Consider the following 21,506-nt stretch of genomic DNA (forward strand, 5'->3'; position numbering starts at 1 on the left):
GAGAGCAACGGCTGTAACTGAACTTCGACGGCTCCTTTGGCCTAGCATTAATTCATTCCGCATTCGATCAAGGAACGCGAGCGCCGCACGCCGCCTTTGTCCACTTCAGCAACGATGTTTCGCGATGCAAAGGGCGCAACTTGCGGGATCAATAACATGCAGCCGGCTGACTGAACTGCAATGTCCGGCTTTCGAGTTAACGGGGCTCTTTATACCGCTCTGCGTTAATCTCGCAATCTGAAACATCACGCAACATCGCGACTTTGTTATTAACAAATTCTTGAACGGTTCCACATTCTTCCCGAGGAAAAAGAAGATCATAGGTGCGTTTCTCGGTTCCATTAATATTCCGAAAAATTTCCGCAACTGGAAACTTCATCGCACGCGTCTTCTGCGCATTCTCGCAAGAGTTTGCTCGCGTTTATAGTTCCGTTCCATAAAAGACCTTTGCAACTTTTTTTATGCAACGCTGTGTCTCAAGTTTGAAGAAGTATGGCGATGTACAAGAACGGTGAGCTCGAAATAGAATCATAACAAACAATATTTAAGCGAAGGATCATGTACGAGCGGAGCAGCATGCCTCTTGACATGAAGCTGAGGGAGGTGCGGGGATCAATAAAACCGAGAGAGGCACGCATTAAGCACACCTGCTTGCGACACTTATCTGATCCTATTCCCTCGAACGGTTCTTCCATCAAAATGTTTCAGAGTCGGCAAAGATCCCGGCGCAATATCGGCCGGTCTAGAGATCCCTCGAGCTGCCCACAAACTCGCGATCCAAGGTCCGTCCTGAAACCGATCGCCATTCACCTGGACGGGATGAGAGTCACTGCTTGCTACCTGGCTAGGAGAGCGGAGAGTGTCCTCGTAAAAGCGAGAACGAGAGAGACAGGGAGACCAGGAGAGAGAGTGAGAGGGGAAGAGAGAGCGAGAAAGGAAGAGGGAGAAAGAGAGAGGCGGCCTGGTCGGTTTGAAGGGGATAGTTGAGGACGGAGGTAGGCGGCGTTTTAAAGAAGGACACCCGATATAGGAGGCATTGTACTCGTCGAACGAACCAGCGTCAGGCGCTGGTTCCAGGTGCTGGAGGGCAGTCGTGGCGGATTACTCGCGACGAGTCAGGGCACAGTAGTGGTACGTTGCCTGCACTTCCTCTTCTGCTGTTGGCCGTTCAGGTGTCATCCCGCAGCGAGCGCGTCGCGCAACTATTCGCACGAGTGAACCACAACCGTCTCCTTTCTCTCTTGTACCTCCTATCTCTCTCTCTCTCTCTCTTTTCGTCTCTCTTTCGGGTACCATAAAGGTTCTCTGTGGGCTGGAGGCGTGGGAGGCGAGGAGAGAAAGAGAACGGCGGGCGACAAAGAAAGAGCGAGCAACAGAGAGAGAGAGAGAGAGAGAGAGAGAGAGAGAGAGAGACGACGAGAACTTCCTCTTGGTGGGTACTCTCGCGTGTCATCATCCGCGCAGTGTCATAAACACCGTGGCAGTGTGGCACCGTCAGTGGGTCGACTCATCGTGGATCCGCACGCTCGTCTCGGGGACACTGGAGCGGTGGAGCAAGATCGCGCGAGTAAGATCAGTCGCCGAGAGGGAAACCCGTTTTTGTGGACGATCCTCCGAGATCCTGACTGACGCGAGAGGATAGATCGCGGGTTCAGGTACGCGGAAACGTGGTGGGACAGACATCTAGCGATCGAGCGATCGAGCGATCAAATGATCGAGTGAGTAAGCGAGCGAGCGAGGACACGATCGGCCTGGAATCGGAGAAATGTGTCTCAAGCTGTGTCACCGCACGATGACGGAAACGCGATGAGATCGCAGCGGCCGTCCCGGCGATGGAAAATAGAAGGACGCACGCAAAGGGAGCGGAGGCGGCCTATCAGTTTCGAAGATTAAAGGGAACTTTTTCATCGCGTAATCCTCTTCTAAGCTGGAACGGGTATCTCGCTTTCTACGGGTGAACCGTGCGACCGCGTTACTGTGCGGCGTTGCAGCGCGATTTCACGCAAGTCCGCGTAAGAGTCGCCGAAGCGTGATTCTCGTCGTGTATCTGCGGCGGTTCTGGAATTCAACGTCCAACGCTGGCTCCAGGGTGGAACCCTCGTTCCCGATACAAACGGCAATTTTGATCAGTGAGTTGGAGTTAATTCAGATTCACGTTCGTTAGAGGGGCATAGGTATGTTCCCCGATAAGTACATACAGAGACAATAAAGGTGAATCACACACCGCGTTGCACAACGCGACAAGATAAGCTATTCCGCTACCATTCTCTAACTCCAGCGTTTCGAATGTACGTATCACCTGTATAGACGAAGGGTACCGTTCAAGTAGGAACGGCGTTTCAAAATTTAAGTAAAAAATATTAAATCACCTTATTAAGTCACCTTATTCTCTCTGTTGTTCTCTCTCTCCTTCTATCTTCATTGATCCAGATCGTAGCAGCCTTATTCTTTAGCAACTTTATTCACTGGCAAATTTGTCAACGATGCTCGTTGGTAAACTCGATCGAGTATGTCATTGGGGTGTATATAACGCTTCAAAAGCCATACTACACAAATTTACCTAAGCACTCGGGCAAACACAGCTTACAAGTGTCTTGGCCACCGGAGAATACCCGGCAGAAATTCTGCCAAACAGTACTGGCTAACTTATGGTGATCATTATACACTGCTCGGGTGTTCTCCGGTGTGTATATTGTGCACACGCTGTGTTACGTCAATTCGTGCGCACTAGTGCGTGCCGGTTCGCCAACTTACCCGATACCCAGTCAGCGGTGCAAAGCAAAACCAACAGTTGCCGTTTTCGCTGCAATTTGGAAGTACAAAAGAAACTCGGACAATATCGGACGAAAACCGCACGCGCGCACGTGGACGATTCTTCCAATTTTATTTTTACTACCGCGACACGACTGCGAGTTCCCATACTGCGCGCAATCGTATTCCCCTTTCTTCCCGAGCATTACACTGCAATAGGAATACATCTGAAACGAGAAAATATTTCTAAACATATTTTATTACAATTCTACAACATAAATCTCTCTTTTTAAAAAAAAAAAACAATTATTATAATATTCGTACGCTGTACGGATCGCAGACAATGCGTCCTTCTTCAGTGCCTCTCGCATACATGCGCGACCGTTGTCGATCGCCCTTTGAATGCGCACCTCGTACGTGCCGCTCGCCGTCTGTCGCGCAGGAGGGCCCGCTCGACAGAGGCGGGGGTCCCAAGATCGCAAGAGCGAGAGGCACCGTAGACGGTCGATCTTGCATGAGCGCGACGAAGACGGACGACGACAGATGCGGCGGCGGCGGCGGCAGCGGCGACGATGATGCCCGCCGAGCCGCCGCCACCACCGCCGCCGCCGACGACGTCGGTCGGGCCGCTGCAATGCGACATTCGACCATAATACACGACGACACACGCCTTCTGGACACGGCAGCCGCCGCACGAACGTCCGGAACGCTCGTCGCGTCGCGTCGTCGCGCGCGGCCGACGTCCCCGTCTCGTCTTTGTTCCCGCGCCGCGCCGACATCGTCTCGTCTCTTTCCTGGCCCGCTTTGGTCTCTCGCTCCCTCGAATCGATATATGTAATTCGATGTCACTCGCCGAGGAAGTCGGCGACCCGGCACCGTGACGGACGTGGAAATGGAATCGCGCCGCCAGTAAGCGAGCTGGAACGACTCCGGCTTCGTCGTCGTCGTCGTCGCGATTCTCCTCCGTTCGTCTCGGGAATTCACCGGAGAGCCCCGATACGGGAAGAAGTCCCGAGTGCATTCCGAGGGGTCGAGAAGGGGTGGCAGGGAAGATCCACTCCGATCGCGGGACCTCGTGGTGCGTGCCTTGGTAAGAGCGGTCTTGCTCTAGCGATCGATTTCTATTACAGAGGGAGACGAGAAGGAGGATTCGCGGGAAAACTACGGGAAATGCCGATCCCGCGGAGAATCGCGGTTGGAAACACATGGAGTAACTCGGAGGCTTGTAATAAATAAAATTACACGGGTGAATAAGGGAGGAATCTGTCCCCCGGAGGGGCCGCCACGAGGGCTCGGTTCTATAAAAATCCGGCTGCGTCGACGGGCACGAGAAGAATCCTCTGAGGGGGACGAATCTCCGAGGGGGCGCGATAAAAAAGAGAAGACAAGAACACACGAGCGAATAGGAGCGAGACGCAAAGGAGAGGCGACTGCAGCGGTGGAGCTCTTAAGAAAATGCCCAAGAAGACTCGGGCTATCAATTAGGCTAATCTGTCTCCAAGATTCTCGAAACTTTAATTTCTCGCAGGGACACAAGTGGGGCGATAAGGTGCTCGACTGCGCCCTGAGGGCCCGAGCGCGAGCGTCTAATTGGCTTTATCTCCAAAGACCCCTAAATACAAAGAGCCCAAGTGCATCAAGAGGTTGGAGGGCTCCTGGTACCACGAGACTCTTGGACAGCCCGGAACGGTGTCTGGGAGCGACACGTAATTTATCTTGAGAATCCCAAAAGACGTTCATTTTTTTCGCTATTTAAGAATTTAAAAAATTTCTCATCAAGAAAAACACCTTCGGAAGTAACTGAAGATCCAACGAGCGCAATCATACTAGCAGAAAGAGGAAGAAAGAGAAATACATTGAAAAGGAGCGTCCAAAACCAATACCAACAATTCTCCGCACGCCTCCGCGACGAACGATTCCGGAAACAAAGGAAACGCGGGAAAACGAGCTTCGGCGTGGACGGTGCGATCACCTCTCAGGGATCCTGCGTCTTGCTGCAGTGCGGGGAAGGCGGAAGATCAAGGGAAGCGAGCGAAGAGGCCGGCGGGCGGAGACGCGGGAGGGAACGATCTGACACAACAATAACGGCGCGACGCACACGCGGGAAGGTCGAGCCACGTGATATCTCGGTGTTTGGACGCCGACGTCACTCAGTTATCGGCGGATTATTAAGCAGATCGATTGACGCTCGCGACTTTGCGCGAGGAGGTATCGTCGGGCGTGTGTGCAACATTGTGTCCTGGAGCAAGTGGATCCATCCGCGTGGTGTGACGCCTCCTGCGCGTCGGAGGATGGCGAGGGCCCGCGTGTGAGGCCGAAGACCACCACCCCGCAGCGTCCTCGTCCTGGTGAAGACGTGTCTCGAGTGCCTTGACGAGCCCTCTTCGAGTTTGTAGACTAGCGAGAACCACGAGGTCATCATGGATCCGCTGAAGTTGAAGTGAGTAGACGTCAGATATAGCTGTGCGAGTAAATGGACTCGCGTTGTTGTATTGTTGTTGTCATTGCGGCGACGCGCCCCACGTGGATCTTCTGATCAGTGTTGAGTCTGATCGATAGATTCGATCGAGATTTATAGTGTCTCGGTGGAGCCTTGTGGTAGAAAGTGTGAGGTGACTTTTGGCTTCTGTTTGAACGTTTGAGAGCATCCAAAGGCCGGAAGCAATCATCAAAGTTCCGTTGAAGTATAAGATTTGCGTTGAAACTAGAGAAAGATTCGTTCGTTCATCTCATCTCCGGGACTTGATCGCCGACTTGTTTTGTTTACGACGGTATCTGATAATTCGAAAGCTGCTGGTACTCCTTCGAATCTTTGTTAGAGGAGATTGATCTTACTAATTTGATCGATTGTGGAAGTTGAGCTTCGTTCGCGGAACTATGCGCGGGGAGGGTTTACGGTAAGGTTTGGATAAGCAAATTGGATGGCGAGCGTCTGCTTTGCCTTCACTAAAAGTTTGCAGTAAATTTGCGGTAAACTTTGCGATGCACGTAGTTGACGCAGAGTTTACGCCGGTAACACAGGGAACCCCGCTTTAAACAGCGTGAAACAAATAACGGAGCAGCACAATGCTGTTCCGTTATTTGTTGCACGGCGCAACGCATGCGAACGTGTTTCTGAAGAGCACACGAGGAAAAACTATTTTTGTAAATTCTTTTCAAGTCGCCAATCGTCATTCGAGTATTTCTACTGTATGCATTTTTTAAATCATTGTATCTAATTTCCGATATTTCTCATTCTCTCGATGTTATTGCATTTATTTTCCATTCCTTTTGTGGCAAAGGAAATTTCTTTTACAATCGTTATTCTAATTAGGAAAAATATTTCTACAGATTTATTATTATCGACAAATATACAATATTTATTTTCTCAGCAAGTAGTCCGATTTTTAAAGTTGTTGACAAAAGCTTAGACAATATTAAATTTTCTCTCTAATTTCAATTTTGATAGAATACCTAGTAGTGGTAATTCGCGATAAAAATAATAATCTCATCCGCGAGAGACTTATTTCGTCTTGAATCCTCAGATGTGTATTTACTTGAATGTGGAAAAATGCTGGTTAGAAAGTGCAGAATGCGTCTCCCTCTCTCTCTTTGTCTATCTATTTCATGCGATGTCTATACTTGCACACTTAGCTATACATATGTGCACAGGGTGTCTCAGAAGACCGTGCATTTTCTTGATTACAATCATTTCAATGAACGTAACTACCAAAACTTTAATATGCTTAAGTGAACGAATGAAAAAACTTTTTTTATCAACTTTCATTGAATTTTTGTATTATGAAAACAGTCGCCGCAGATTAATCGGACAAAGCGATGTTTCGCAAGTTCTTTTTGCTGCTTAATCTGCCGATCGTGTAACGCTCCATTTCCTTAATGTCCGTCAATTCTTACTGATACCTCAATCTCTCCCTAAATCAGCTTCTCTCCGTTTCTTTGAGCTAACTTAAATTAACCGAGAAATGCTTTTGTGACGGTCCTGAGGGAGACCGTAAAAGATGCCCATTTACCCGCGCCCTTTCAAAGATTCCCGGGGGTTGAAAGCATTTTCGGGGGCGCGGCCAGAAATACGTGACGCCTCGAAGATTTGTCAGATTGTTGCAGCTCATCGGGTGTCTCATTCCCATGATTTGCGTGCAGCGCGTGTTTACACATTCGTTTCTGTTCTCGCAGAATGGCTCCCGCAGGTGTACCTTCGTCAACCGGTGGCCTGCCACCGGCCGTAGGGCCTGCTCTCACTGGCATATCATTTTTCGGATATAAAGGGAGCTGGCGAAGGACAATAATCTCAGCCATGGCCTTCCTCATCGCCTTCTGTACCGCTATGACCATGCTTTTGATTTGGAGCGAGGTCACGGATCAAAGGTAAGCTACTGTCATTATTAAATAAAGCTATCTTCATCTTCAACAGATTTGCCTTGATAATTCAAGAATACGATATTGCAATATCGCGTAATCCCGAATTTAATCGAGATATCCTTCCGCATGAATCATTCTCACTGAAGTCCAATCTCTCTCCCTTGTAGAATCGAGTTACTGTTGCATCTACACGGGTAGGTTTGCGTCCGACAGGACTGGTTTACGGCAAATTCGGTGGTCGCACGTTAATTATAATAACTTGCTCCCGTTTCTCATCACTCCGAATCTCTCGCGCGCATTTCGCACCATGAGATCGCATCATGCTCATCATTCTCGTGTGTCGAAACGCGAAAAAAAAACAAGAAAGAAAAGAGAAGGAACGCGAATTGGCACAGAAATTTTGTTGCCTTCATTCCTACGGGGGGAGGGATCGCGTGAGGAGCGAGCTCCAGATTAGACGAGGTTGAGCATCACTGATGGCGGTCTTAAAGCGGACGTTCCGTTACAGGAGACTGGCGTTCGACGCAAACATGACCAGGGACTACGTGCTCGACAGCGTCTCGATGGACAATCCGCAATTAGTCGCGTACATACGGCAGGTGCATCTGAAACCGACGACTCATCAGGACCCATTGAACGCCACGCAGACGTCGGAGGAGAAGTACGTCACGACGCTGTCGCAAGGCAAGCGCGAGGGTGTCTACGCCGAGTACATCAGCAGGGTGAGGAATCCCCCGTTTTAATCCAAGGGCCATGATTAATGTTCCACGTGTCACCATGTTGCGCACATCGGAAGCTTCATCCTTTTAAATGTGCCGGTGTAACATCGTGTTGTTTGCAAAACCCACGCCTTGCGGACGTTGAAGGATCACCCGCGTGTCCAACAGAGTACACTAAAATTCTTAATTATTGACGGAATCTCTTCGATCAATCGTAGAATGATTTTTCATTAATTAACGATCCGAGATATTAATCATGAGCGGATTATGGGCGGCCTGGGGGAAAGATTGATTAAAATTCGTGGGACTTTTGCACCCTGTTTCGTTGGGGTTTTAACTTGTAGTCGCCAGGGGATGCTGACATTCCTCGAGATTAAAAGGATTCAATTTCGTCTTCTTTCTTCCATGAAAGTTTTCTTGGGAGAAAGATTAATTTTTCATTTAAATTGAAGTTTCGCGGTTTCGTGTAGCTCTTGTGTGTCTTATCGCTCCACAGATTTGTAGATGAGTTCCTCAGAGTGAAAATTTAATTGCACGTTCGCTTTCCCGCAATTTCTCGACTCGTACAAAATTAGAGCCGAATACGTCGGTGGCTTAATGCTCTTAAAAGCTTACATTAGATACCGCACGATTGCGCTAACAATTCCTTATCACCCGCGATGTGTGGTGCACCGTTAATGTTAGCGTGGCACGCAAAACTACTGGATTACCGTTGGCACGCAACCAGTTAAAAATAGGTGAAGGAGATGGCCGAACACTCTCTCTTTCTCTCTCCCTCCCCCCTCTCTCTCTCTTTCTCTCTCATTGTATCTCACCGCTTTTTCCGATTTATCTTCTCGTTATTGGCGAGAAATTGGGTCGACGGTGCATTCGACTCACCTAGCGATTCTTATCGCGATCCCGGACTGTAAATCCAGATACCGACCACCGCCGGACATTCGTCGTTCTTTCAGATAGGCGCGATTTCTAGCACCGCTTGGCTCGAGTCCAATCTGAGCTGGCGTGGTGTCCTGATACTCACCGAGCCCAAGAACTTCTTCGAGGCGCAGAAGAGCACGAGAAATTCGCGATCGAGGGTCCTCCATGCCTGCCTCAGCACTGACACGGATACCAAAGAGGTGAGGGATTACCCCGTGACGGGTTAAGGTTCCCAACGAGACGAATGGGACCTCGTTTGACCCATGCGAATGTCGTTGCAGATTAAGTATCACCAGGAGTCGGAGGTGCAGGTGACCAAACTGGGCGATGGCCCCAACAGCCTCGTGTCCTCGGATGAAGGCTTTCCCACCACCAGGCTCAAGTGTTTTCCGCTCTACAGCGTGTTGTTGGCGTACAACGCCACGATTTTGGATTACCTGAGTCTGGACAGTCCGGATGCCCCCGATGGTCAGGTAAATCACGCGAGATTTCGATAATTTGGTAGTCCAGATAAGAAATTTTACATTACACGTCGCGCAAATGTTTTAATTTTTGTAAATAACATTTTTTAAATTTGTTTGTAAAGTTAATGGTTGTGTAGATATACTTACTGATATGTACGTTCCCATCGCGTGTTCTCTTGGTTCTTGTTTTCTTGAAAAAAAGCTCTTCGATCAGTTTCGAGACTGAGGTCGATTACGTGCGCGCGAGCACGTAGGTAGGATGAAATTCCGCTCGAAAAACTCGTGCTAAAGATAAGGATAACATAATTGTAATCGATCAAAGAGTTACGAAAATAGCCGGCAGCTGGAGTGTATCGTAAGAGCTATTGGAACTTACCACAGGTGCTCGACACCATCCCCTGGGACATCATAAGAATATCGATACTGTCGATACGCTGGAGCCCCCATCACAGCGAGGCGGAGACGAAGAACTTCATCGACAAGATGACCGGCCGGAGATACAAGCTCGTGCACAAGACGGACACCGGAAAGTGGATTTTCCTGTACAATACTCTGCTTAAGAATTGATTTCTTGACTCAGGTTAACGCGATAGACTGGTCTGCGCCCGTGTCGCAGGATAAAACGTATAATTTAAGCGACTAGCGAATACCATTGATCCCCCGTCCTCCCAAATACGCTTTTGATCTCTCCCTAATATTTTATTCGCCGTCTGGGAATATTTCTCGCGATCAAAAGCGCGATATCCCGCCGTAAGCCGATCTCGCGCGAGGATGACTCGTTGCGCTGTAATATTGGCAACCCCCGGCAGTGACCGATCGCTGAATCAGGTGTTTCATTATCAATCCCGTGCACCCTTGCGAGATGCGCTCGACACTCCAGAGGTAAGTCTGTCCCCCCCGCGGTTCTCGGCATGATGCTACCCGCGCGATATCTTGGCACGAGGCTAGCTGATGACGATCATCGACTGATGACTGAATCCCGGGGGACTGAGTTCACAAGTTTTGATGGAAACCGGAACTGGACTATATGTTGGACGGCTCGACGATTCAGAGACTCGAGAGTCAAGATCATAGTCCGGGATGCAAGATCCTGATCTGAGAAACACTCGTAGCTTCTGAGATCAGAAATGAGAATATAATTCAAGGGACTCGTAGCTTCAAAGTTCTGTGATTTCAAATTATGGTTTAACTCTTGAAGATCCTCCTTTTTGTGGATTTCTTCGAATTACCTCGAATCTTTCAGACATGATTTCTGTGCACGAGCTATTTCTACGATCTGCGTCTGAGGACTCCAAATTTCGTGGACTTCAGGAACCAAGGATTCATGTCATCCGCGCATGTTCGCGATATCTGCGCGTCAATCAGTTAATCAATCAGTCAACGCGGGATGAACAATCTCTCACCAAGTGACACTCGGAGAAAATACAGCGACGTCGCACTTTACGCGCTTTACTTATTATATTAATTTGGCGGTCGTTATGGCGGAAACGCGTGGTCCACGTGCGAGTAAATTTTCGTCCGCTCAAATCCGCTTCAGATACGTGACACGTATTGATATGTCTTATCGTGAGATATTACGGTTCTTTCTTTCCTTCTTTTTTTTTTATTTCTTCTCCCTTTCAGTTGTAGCTTACGTGTGTGTGTTCGATCATTACCGACGTGCCGAAGACACAGAGTTTCTTTTAATTATTTCCGTTCGTGCAACGCGTACAATAAAGACTGAGATCTCGCAGGACACGTTTCCTCCGCTATGTTCCGATTTCCGCGCGAAACTTCGACGATGGCTCTTGAAAGTCGCGCAAGTGACTGATTAATTACTTAAATATTTTCAATTCGGCAATTACTTAAATATTTGTATGATAAGAACAGGGGAAGTATCTAGATTAATTGATTCACGGTGGATCAAAAGAGAAATCAGTAGTTTGCACCGTTTGGCCCGCGTTCACCGCCTGATCGTTTCCTGCTGCGCATTTATCATTTCTTCGTTCCTATTCTTGATGAAATGAGATGAATCGATTCGATACGGAAAATGGCAAACGTTCTTCAGCGATATTTTTAAACAAAGCTTCACCTTCACTCCTTGCTGCGCGAGTTCTTCGCTCGAGTGGAGCGTAACGTGAGACTACTTTTATATAAGAAAAAAATAAATAATATTATATACAAATAGTAATAAATAATAAAAATACAAAAAAGCTACTGGGACCGCAGTGGAAGGCGAGATATTAATTCGTCCGCGGTTGAGCCAATTAACGCAACCCCCTCATACAACCAGTGATATCCCTCGCTCACATTTCACCACGAGGTGAAATTTGTTAATGCAAATGGAACCCTTGCGCCATGGAAACCACGTCGGTTACTCGAAGCTCGCAAGAAAGATCCGGAGGGATCCTCAGTGCCCCATCTATCCGAAACTTCCAGATCGTCAGGACATGGGGAGAACCCGATAATTCAGAGACCCAGGAGACCTGTCGCTTAATGGCCCGTGGAAATCTGATAAATCCGATTCCAATAAATCCCGCTCAGCCGCGGAGGAGTTGAGAGTTCGAGTGTCCGAATTCCTCTCTCCGGGGGCACACCACAAAACACGGGATGACTCACTTTCCCTCACGCGATTTTTACGGTAGCACGTTTTAACTTTAGGATAGGTGAGCGAACAGCGAGCGTTTTTACGATAGAAAAGCGTCGATTTTTATTTTTAAGGGGCGTTGCGCGCGCGCAGAGCTGCACGCCATATGCGTCCGTGCGTGTCGTAGTGATAAGCAGATGAATTAATTCCGACGGTATTTTTTCGAAGGTTCTGCATCAACGTTGCACGAAATTTCGAAAGAGAAAAGTCTCGTTTCCGTCGAGCTCTCTTCTTTCTCTCTCTCTCTCTCTCTATCTCTCTATCTATATCTTTCTCTCTTTTTCGTCTCTTCGTGACACTTATTTGGATAACGAATCGACCGATAACGAATAGATCTGATGATCTGTGATCAAGTGATCCATTCGTTATCGGTTAGATCTGAAAACTGAACATCTGTACTACTTAGCGTCACACACGTGCGACGAGAAGAATGGGGACTTGAATACTTAAGCACACGAGCCTTATTAGTGCGTAAGATAATATTTTTCTTGAAACATTCTACACATTCTACACATATACCTACACACGCAGATACATACACACAATACACATGCGATTAAACGTTGATAAGTAACGATAAGTAACGCGCAAGTGGTTCTCGCGTTCGTCAAGCTACAGCACTGTGATGAAAAATTCACACACGGAGTATATTTTTGTCAGGTATTTATTTATTTATGTTCATCGTAAATTAAGAAATTGTGCGAACCGGAATTCCAGAAGAAATCTAGCTGCTCTTGCTGATTAATCTATAATTGTCTGCAATTAAACGAATATGTGTGAGAAGCGTCTTTTCGGCGAAGAATAATTAGTTTTATTGAATCGCGAATTTTGTAGCTTCTAATATTCTCATTTCGATTGGCGAAAGGTTATCGTTTATCAACACTCGCGTAATTTGCACATAGTTGTATAATAATTAAATTTAGACTTGAAGTAAGATAAAAGCAATACCTTTGCGTTGATCGAATTTCAATGATAATTCTTGAACAGTGCGAGAACTGCTTATGTGCTCACGCACGTTAACACTCATGAACATTAAAACTCATGAATTATATGTAGGTAACTCTTACTTTGTCAAAATTGTCTTTAATGTTAAACGTGCGACTTTTGACTCGACATTTCCTACTGATGCGTTATTGCGATACTATACAGTTTATTCATTAAAAGCACACACGTTCAACGACAGTTACTTAATAAATCCGATATTGTTTTTTTACATCAGTCATTCACTCATTGCGCCGATATCGTCGTGTTATTTCGTTTAATCTCTCTCGCAATACTCGCAGCATTTGAATTCGCGAGCAGTACAATATTTCCGAAACGAATATCTCTTTTTCTGGCCATCAAAGAATTCGGTCACGGAGCTTTATGATTTGAGGACTGAAAGATGCGAAAGAACCTGAAACTTCACGGCTTCGTGGATCCAAGAAACTCGGTTGCAAAGCAGATTCTCTTAAATCTTTTGTAGCAGAAAATCTCGTAGCAGAAAACAGAAATGTTCATGTCCGGAATCAATTTGTAACTCGGAATGTAAAAAATATTGAATTAACTTTTGATACTTTTTATTAAGCAGATGGGAAACTTTATATTTGAAAATTTCTCATATTCCAGCTGTAATATTATAATTATCAAGAACTACAATAACAATTTGGAACAACGATCCCGATCAGTACACAAAATCTCGTTCCCATTTCATGCGTTCTGCGTTAAAATCTTGATAAATCACGCGAATTATTTGATTTCAAGACTGCCACTCATCCGCGTAATGTGCACTGACGCGATTTCGTTCTTTATTTATAAGAATAATCTGCTTGCCTCGCGCTTATCGAAAATCATTCCATGACTATTATGACATTGACTCGCACACTCCTCTCTTTCTTTCCGCCAGTGTCTATACGCAAGTATCTACTTCGTTGCAACATGTGTTTCGAGAGATTTTTCGCTTTTTTAATTTTTTTTACAGCTCCTTGTAACCCGTACTTTTGACGTGTCGAACCGCCGTTCCTGCGAAGAGCGGCGGTTCCTTCCGAGAGCAATAAATTGGAATATTATATTTTGAAGTTGGATTTTCCTCGTCTCATATCCTTGTGCAATCCTTGAATGAATCTTATAATTTTCATACCTAATATCTGCGAATAAAAAAAAAACGTTTGACCGCTTTGATTTTATTTGATTACTCCTCAGCGCTTCGCTATTGCAAAATGTTAACAGTTAGCTATCGGCATTACTGAGAAAAGAAAAAAGCGATATTTTTGCCGAGTGCACAGCGCACTCGGCAAACTTCTCTGCTACTCTCTTTCCAAGCGAGGCGTTTGTAACGTGATGCGTTTTTCCTTCCGACGCGATAAATGACGGAAAAATGATCTATTTGTGCTCGCGAGGCGTGATTAGGTGGCATTGAGGAAAAAAAGATCTAATCTCGCTGAACAAATCTCGAGGTGCGCTTGCATTTCTCTCTCTTTCTCTCGGAAAATCGCGATAACGTATACAGCTCCTTGCTGACGCTCGCTCGCTGGATTTTTCGCCATTTTCATCGGCAAGACAGCAGATAAAGTACGATCCGATATCGATCCGCGATCAAATATAAAACTGATTTGTTGGCGCGATATACTGCTGGAAGGAATTCTGTCTCGCGCCAAGCAATTGATTATGCAGCTGCCGTCCGTGACTGAAAATTGTCAATAACGTATTTCTCGAGCGTTTGTCTCGTGGGCGAAAATATTTTCATTTTTTATTTTTTTTCCATTTCATGCTTCGATTGGAACATCTATAAATCTTTGTCGCACGTTGAAGTTCCTTGTTTTTCCAGTTTCGTTAGAGATTTGATAAGAGCTCGTTGCCGTGTCCTTTATTTCTCGAAAAGCTGCAGTAAAGCACAATGTCACCAGGTATTATGTGTATCCCACAGCATTATCATGCGTGAGGAATACGAGAATGATAAATTACGTTCTTCGTTAAGCACTTCCGCCATTAGATGTAGCGTGCGATTTACGATAGGGACGCGTGTCGCTGAGAATTTATCGTCGACGACACCCCGCACGTTAATCCGCCTTGGAACGACTGGCAACTGTTTTAATTTACCTTGATGAAATGACAACAGCATTCATTCGGCGAGAGCCACTTGCACGAGTCACGCTCCTGTGTCAGACGGTTTATTCAGCCAAACCGATCGGGTTAATTCGAAAATTAGGGATTCGCGCTAAATACGTGACTGCACTGTCGAGCATTAAGAAAACAAAAATTAAATTAATCAGAATCTCTTTTTTCTTGAAAAATTAGAATTATCTGGAAGAAAATTCTCTTTATAACGAGAATCTTTTTAATCTCCTAGTCTTCAATTAACACCCTAAGGGTAGAAAAAATTTTTTATAATTCAAACGCGATGTTCGCATCAGCTCGCTGACGGGGAAAGATTTTTCAGACACTACTCAGCCTGGGGGAGAAAATGCTCGCCGTGGAAAATACCAAAAGAAAGAGAAAAGAACGGAGGAAAACGTACAACAATGGTTTATGGGGCGAAGTGGCGTAGTAAAGTTCAACGAGTTACGAGTAGCGTGACATTTTACCTACCAACATCCGGCTGCGTTTCCACGCTAGAGGAACGTAATAATCCACCCTGACGAGCCGATTTCTCGTGTCCGGGAAAACGCCAAGGGAATGGAACGCACGATGGGAGAGACGGAAAGGCGGAAAATGCGCGCGTTGAGTCTGAAATTCAACGCGATGGGGGAGAAAATCGAGAACTGCGCCCTGCCAGCGAGTGAAATCGGATTGAAGTGTCTGTCACGCGACTAGAACGTGTTTCCCTGCTTAAAAGAAAACGGCGTTCCTACCCACGCGTATCTCACCGCAGCTTCTGTTTCTCCCTTCCGGAAAATCCGCCGAATGTTTTCCGCGTCTCATTCGTTTTCCATTTCATCCCCGCGAGCCAAGCAAGCGCTCTTGCGTTACACGCGCGATTCAATCGTCGCGGTTATGCCACGGGCATTTCCATTTTTATCGAATATTTTCGCGTGCGTCAAATCCGCGTATTTTGCGCAACGAATCTCGCGGCGTGTCGTGCAAGTAAAAATCATTAGTCGCAGCTTGCGCGGATTTTTCCGAGTTTTCCGCGCGGCTCGCGTGAAGTAGACACGCAAAGTTTTCATGTCTCTTATGTTTTTCCGAGAAGGTTTGCCTTGTATTCATAAACTGTTGATCTCTGTTCGCTGAAAATCACTTTGGTGGAGCGCCGAGCACCCTCGAGCACCTTAATAATGCAGAATTCCTTCGCAGATTCGAATCGCGAGCGTCAGAACGGGAGGTGATCCGGGTGGAAAGTTATCTTCCTTTGAAGCACGCTCGTGCGCCGCTAAATCACCTACCCCGAATCCGCCTGAATATTTTACGATACCCGGCTATTTCCGGCGTGACTTTTATTTTCTCCGAAGATTCATGAAAGTTCCATGGCAATCGATAAGGGGTGTACTCGGGAAAAGTCACGACTTCTGAGAAAAGATTTTGGGATTAAGATCGCCGTATTATCGGACGCTAATTACAATACGACACGGGAAAGAATAGCACGGCGGATAATTTTATCAATCGCGTATTCAAGTGTCAAGTTCAGCGAAACGAGTTCACGCAAACGCGCGTTAATTTTCTCGTCGTTGCATTATTATACTCGCTGCCGTACTTCCGGAATACTGATTTTCCAAACCTGATGTCTCCCGTCAGAATCACGTTGCCCATTCCACCAGGAAACGCTGGAAAGCTCTCTCGGAGCTTACGCTGGAGCTTCGCGAGGTCGACACAGTTCCTGCTCTTCACTTATCAGAGTATTTACGGGAGCTCGAAGGCCGGTCGATCTGAAAAACGTCTAATCCATTTCGACGTCGCGTAAACATCTGCACAGGTGCACCAGTTCTTGGTGGAGAGATATCCATGGAGAGGAGAGACGTCCATGTCCCCATTCGACCCCCCAACATTCTCGGCGTGCGCGTTCACGATAATTTTCGACTCCGCGCCGCCGATCCCGATCTTTATCACGATTTCTAAATCTTTTTTTGTTCCGATAAGCGAGAGATTAGTGATAATGGTGATGAGATAGTGACGGACGTGATATACCATGGTCTCGATGGCGTACCGTCCATTCGATCCCGCGCGATCGGCTTTGATCCGAAATGCGACCTGCATCCCTTATTCGCTGTCGCTGGTGAACGCTCCCGTCCGTCATTCACGGCGAAAAAAGTCAAAGGAAAAGAGCGTCGGGGGTGGATTGCTGAGTGTGTCGAACGTGCCGATCTTCCTTCCTATTTCGGTGCCCTCGACGGAGGAGCAACCTGATTCGCGGAGGAGATGGAGGCTACCGGGATGATTAGTGGTGTTCCTGTGCGCCAGGAAGGCAGGAAGCTGTGGCAGTACCTGGCATCTATTTCCGGTATTTGAGCAACTGTGTGCATCGCGGTGATTCACAGGGCGCGTCTCGCTCGTCCGTTGCCGCTTTCGCGGTTTCGCGAGCTTCCGGAAAGCCTGCGTCAAGCACGGGACCTGCAATCTCGAGTGAAAGGGTGTGGAAACTGCGCGGAATTTATGTCTCCTCTTGCCGATTACGTATTGAGCATATTACTGTTATTATAATTAATTTCAGAGCTGCACTTGTAAGTAATGCGTCGGCTTAAATCGATCGCCAGCGACGTGCAGTATCGAGTCTTTAATAAACAGCCCGCAGCAGGCGTGGTGACTCGCATTTAGATTCCATTTTCGCTGTTTACCTATGAACTGACATGCTCGGAAAGTGTACAGCGTGTTGTATCAAATTGCAGCTCGTGCTCCAGATATACGCGAATTGGATTATCGATTTAATAATGATCCAGTTTGATGTTCAGTTTTTATTCACGTGTTTCGAATGCTTTTAATTTCAACTCTTCGTGCCGGTATTTATATTGATACGGGACGAGTAAAAGAGCACTTTAAACATCACACAAAATGATCTTGGATTCAGATATTTTTCTGATTAACCTGATAAATCTGATTAATGCACAGAGATTATGACTTTCTTGCGCGCTTTAATATTTTCCTAGAAACTGGACTTAAGATAGATTTCTTATCAGTTACCTGTATCTGTTGTGAAATTATTGGATTAGAGAGATAAAAAGTTACACTATTACAAATGTGAATCAGACGTATTATCTTGACACGACATGCTAAGTCTGCATTACCCGCGAAATCTTCTCGTTAAGTTCGTTTATCAGTCAGGACGCGAGACCCCATCCGAGAACAGTGATAATGAAAGCGAGCGTCACATCTCGCCAGGAGACGGAGACGTCTGTCTCGCCGTGAGATTTGCCGCCATAATTTATACCCTTATGTGTCCGCGGCACGAGAGCGAGGCGAATCCGAGATCCCTTCAGGACAGTGGATTGCTGTTCGATGTGTCTACATTCTGTGAATCGAACCAATTCAGCACCAAGCATGTCATAATGCGGTACTGTCTATTTTGTGTGACGGGGGTTCTTATCGGGCAAGCTGAAGTTTGGGCGCTCGATAAAGTTCGCTCCGAATGCCGGCCTTATCGTCACGTCAGATAATAATTTTTAAACGCTCGTAAACACATTGCAAATTAATATCTAAAACATGGAAAATCTCAGTTCATCACGCATTAATTAATTATCATGTATTTGTTTTTCAATATCACAAATGTAGACACTCACAATCAGTGTACATCCATCTTATCTTTTAAAAAGTAAAGTACTAAAGATATTAAATTATTTATATTAAATTAACCTGATTATTAAATAAAAATGTCCAACGGACATATCAAATTATGAATGACCAGCATACAAATAATTTAATAATTAAATAACAAGCAAGAAAATAATCCTCGTTTTTCAAGGCCTTCCACGTTTCCTTTGTAATCCGTTCCACGTGCTTTCAGCCTCCATAATGGCCATCGCCGTTGGCACCGCTCTAGCTTGGACGTCTCCGGTGCTACCCCAGCTGTATGAAGCGAATCTTGGCTGGTCATCAACAAGGAACAAGGATCCTGGGTGAGCTCGTTGCTGGCTCTGGGAGCGATGTTCAGCGCTGTTCCATCCGGGCCGATGGCCGACAAACTTGGCCGCAAGAAATCGCTTCTGCTACTGACAGTCCCGTTTCTCCTCTCCTGGGCGATCATCGTAGTCGCGTCCAGCCTGTGGCTGATCAACGTGGCCAGGTTCATAGTGGGCATCGGCGTCGGGACGGCCTGCGTCCTCGTGCCGACTTACATCTCCGAGATCGCGGAGATCTCGACCCGAGGTATGCTCGGCGCTTTGTTCCAGTTGGCCCTCACGATTGGCATTCTGCTGGCCTTCATCCTCGGATCCGTGATGAACTACACGGCTTTCACCCTGATCTGCGCTCTCGTAGTGGTCGGCTTCCTGGCTGCCTTCGTGTGGATGCCTGAGTCGCCCGTTTGGCTGGTGTAAGTAGAATCGCTAGTCCCTATAAATAGGAATTTTATTTCTTTTAATTAATTAATTAATTAAGTTAATTTTTTATTTTGAATACTTTTTGCTAATGTATATCATCAGGAGGTATAATCTCACATTAAAGCACTATAGATGAAAGATTATTTTATCTAGAAAGAGAGTTTTTGTTATATGATCGAGAAGAGATATCATAATTGTGAGTTTTCGATTTGCAGAAGTTTCTCGCTCATGAATGGAGACTCCAATGCGTCTCAAATCTTTGCAGAACCAGAAGCGGAAGCCAGAAGCCACGTTGGCGATGACGGTCCTGCGAGGCGGTGCCTACGATCCGTCCGAGGAACTCGAGGAGATGCAGCGGGAAGCCGAGCAGGCAGCGTCGAGGAAGTCCAGCGTGTTCGATCTCATCCGCACCCCGGCGGCCAGGAAGGCCTTACTAGCTTCGTTGGGTGGCATGTTGTTCCAGCAATTGTCAGGCATAAACGCGGTGATCTTCTATACTGTCACTATCTTCGAAGCATCCGGAAGCTCGATACCGGCGAATATTGCCTCTATAATCGTGGCACTCGTTCAGGTGCGTTTGTCGACACGCATATAAATATATATACATTATTTGAAGCAAGAAAATTTTGTCAAGTGTTTCTCTGAAACAGAATTTTCTCAAATTTAGACAAATAGTCTTTAATAAATTTAGTCATTTTTTTCGAATTGATTTTAAATTTGATTCTGTTTTTTAAGTCTTCTTTAGCATTAGTACGTCGCAATTTTATGTAGTACTTACATTTAATTTTATGTAGTACTTACATCATGACGATTTTGTGCGTATATCAGCATATCCATCTCCCGCAATTATCATTAATTATTTAATTATCTCGTGATGGATGACGATGTTTACCTGAAGTGTTACTTCTGGCAGGTGGTGATGTCAGCTGTGGCAGCTCTGATTGTCGATCGCGCCGGAAGGAAGCCGCTGCTAATGTTTTCCTCAGGTGTTATGTCGGTGAGTCTCATCGCTCTCGGTTTATACTTCAATCTCCAGGCGAAAGGAAATGACGTCAGCCAACTCGGCTGGCTACCGCTCACGTCTTTGACGTTATTCATGATCGCCTTCTCCGTTGGGTGAGTTTGCAAGTGGTCTTTCTCAAATAATTTCATCATGCCTTTATCACAAAGAATATTCAAAAAGAAAAACAGAGATGATAATCGCACACGTTGCGCAGGTTGGGTCCGATACCGTGGATGCTGATGGGCGAACTGTTTCCCGCGGAAACCAAGGCGGTGGCTTCCGGTGTCGCCGTGATGCTGAATTGTTCCTGGTGTTTCTGGTGACGAAGACCTTCCCAACGATGAACGAGGAGTTGGGCGCGGACACCACCTTTTGGATCTTCGCCGCGATCATGGCGATCGCTACCGTGTTCACGTACTTCTTCGTACCGGAACCAAGGGAAAATCTTTGCAGGAGATCCAGGAGGAGCTGCAGAATGGCGTTCAGTCGAATCGAATTAAGGCAATGGCTTGAATCTTCGCGCATCGCGATCGTTGTTACGAAAAACGAGAGTCGTGCAAGAATACTTTTATTGTTACTTGCGAAACTGCAGGTGCACAATCGTTGATGCAACGAATTATGGGATGAGAGTTTTATGAAGATTTTTTGCGTTTGCGCTGCGGATAGTGCATCAAGCAATAAGTAGCAAAGTCGTTAAGAAGAATAAATTTCATGATTTATCGCCTCTTTCGATAACTCGTGCATAAACTATCCATTTGCGATGGGATACAGCGTTGTGTCTGAGCTCAATGTAGTTTATGCAGTTTCATCAACGCACGCGCAAAATTGTTATTATCGCACATTCATTCGTAATTTATTCACACGTAATCGTACGCTATTTACATTTGCGATTAAGTAATTTATCAGTAATCATTGTTTAAATGTTCGTTTAATGATCTTGACCCCGCTGCAGTTATAGATGTATACTCTAGTGATGTAATTAATGTCAAATGTGCATACGCAAGCATGATTAAACATCCTTATTGCGTTCTAATTAACGTGGGAAAAGTAAGCAGTTAGTTTAATAATCTTTTGTACTGTAATTAAAGTATTGTGGATGTAATCAATAGCGTAATTAGGAAATAATTAATTAATGCGACACTAATGGATTAGAATGTAAATTTAATGAAATAAATAATCTTTTTACACTACAATTATTAAATTTGGAAAGTATTATAGTAT

At 46.0% G+C, this 21,506-nt stretch overlaps 1 protein-coding gene and 1 pseudogene across 3 annotated transcripts; both read left to right on the forward strand.

Annotated features, from left to right (window-relative positions):
- The first annotated feature begins 991 nt into the window (after nucleotides 1–991).
- LOC105276981 (protein Star) lies at nucleotides 992–13,889 on the forward strand. 3 transcript variants are annotated; one of them, XM_011335070.3, is made up of 7 exons: nucleotides 992–2,129; nucleotides 3,882–5,191; nucleotides 6,925–7,116; nucleotides 7,619–7,832; nucleotides 8,783–8,947; nucleotides 9,029–9,220; nucleotides 9,593–13,889. In XM_011335070.3, the coding sequence occupies exons 2-7, from the start codon at nucleotides 5,172–5,174 to the stop codon at nucleotides 9,776–9,778; spliced, it is 969 nt and encodes a 322-aa protein (XP_011333372.1). In that variant the 5' UTR covers nucleotides 992–2,129; nucleotides 3,882–5,171; the 3' UTR covers nucleotides 9,779–13,889. The 3 variants fall into 3 exon arrangements, with proteins under 3 accessions (XP_011333372.1, XP_011333373.1, XP_011333371.1); XM_011335071.3 differs by lacking the exon at nucleotides 3,882–5,191 and having other exon boundaries at nucleotides 993–2,129; XM_011335069.3 differs by lacking the exon at nucleotides 992–2,129 and having other exon boundaries at nucleotides 3,388–5,191.
- Nucleotides 13,890–13,978: 89 nt separating this feature from the next.
- Nucleotides 13,979–20,798, forward strand: LOC113561633 (annotated as a pseudogene).
- Nucleotides 20,799–21,506: the final 708 nt, after the last annotated feature.

Source organism: Ooceraea biroi, chromosome 3, assembly GCF_003672135.1.
Source record: "Ooceraea biroi isolate clonal line C1 chromosome 3, Obir_v5.4, whole genome shotgun sequence".
In the NCBI taxonomy this organism is placed as follows: Eukaryota; Metazoa; Arthropoda; class Insecta; order Hymenoptera; family Formicidae; genus Ooceraea; species Ooceraea biroi.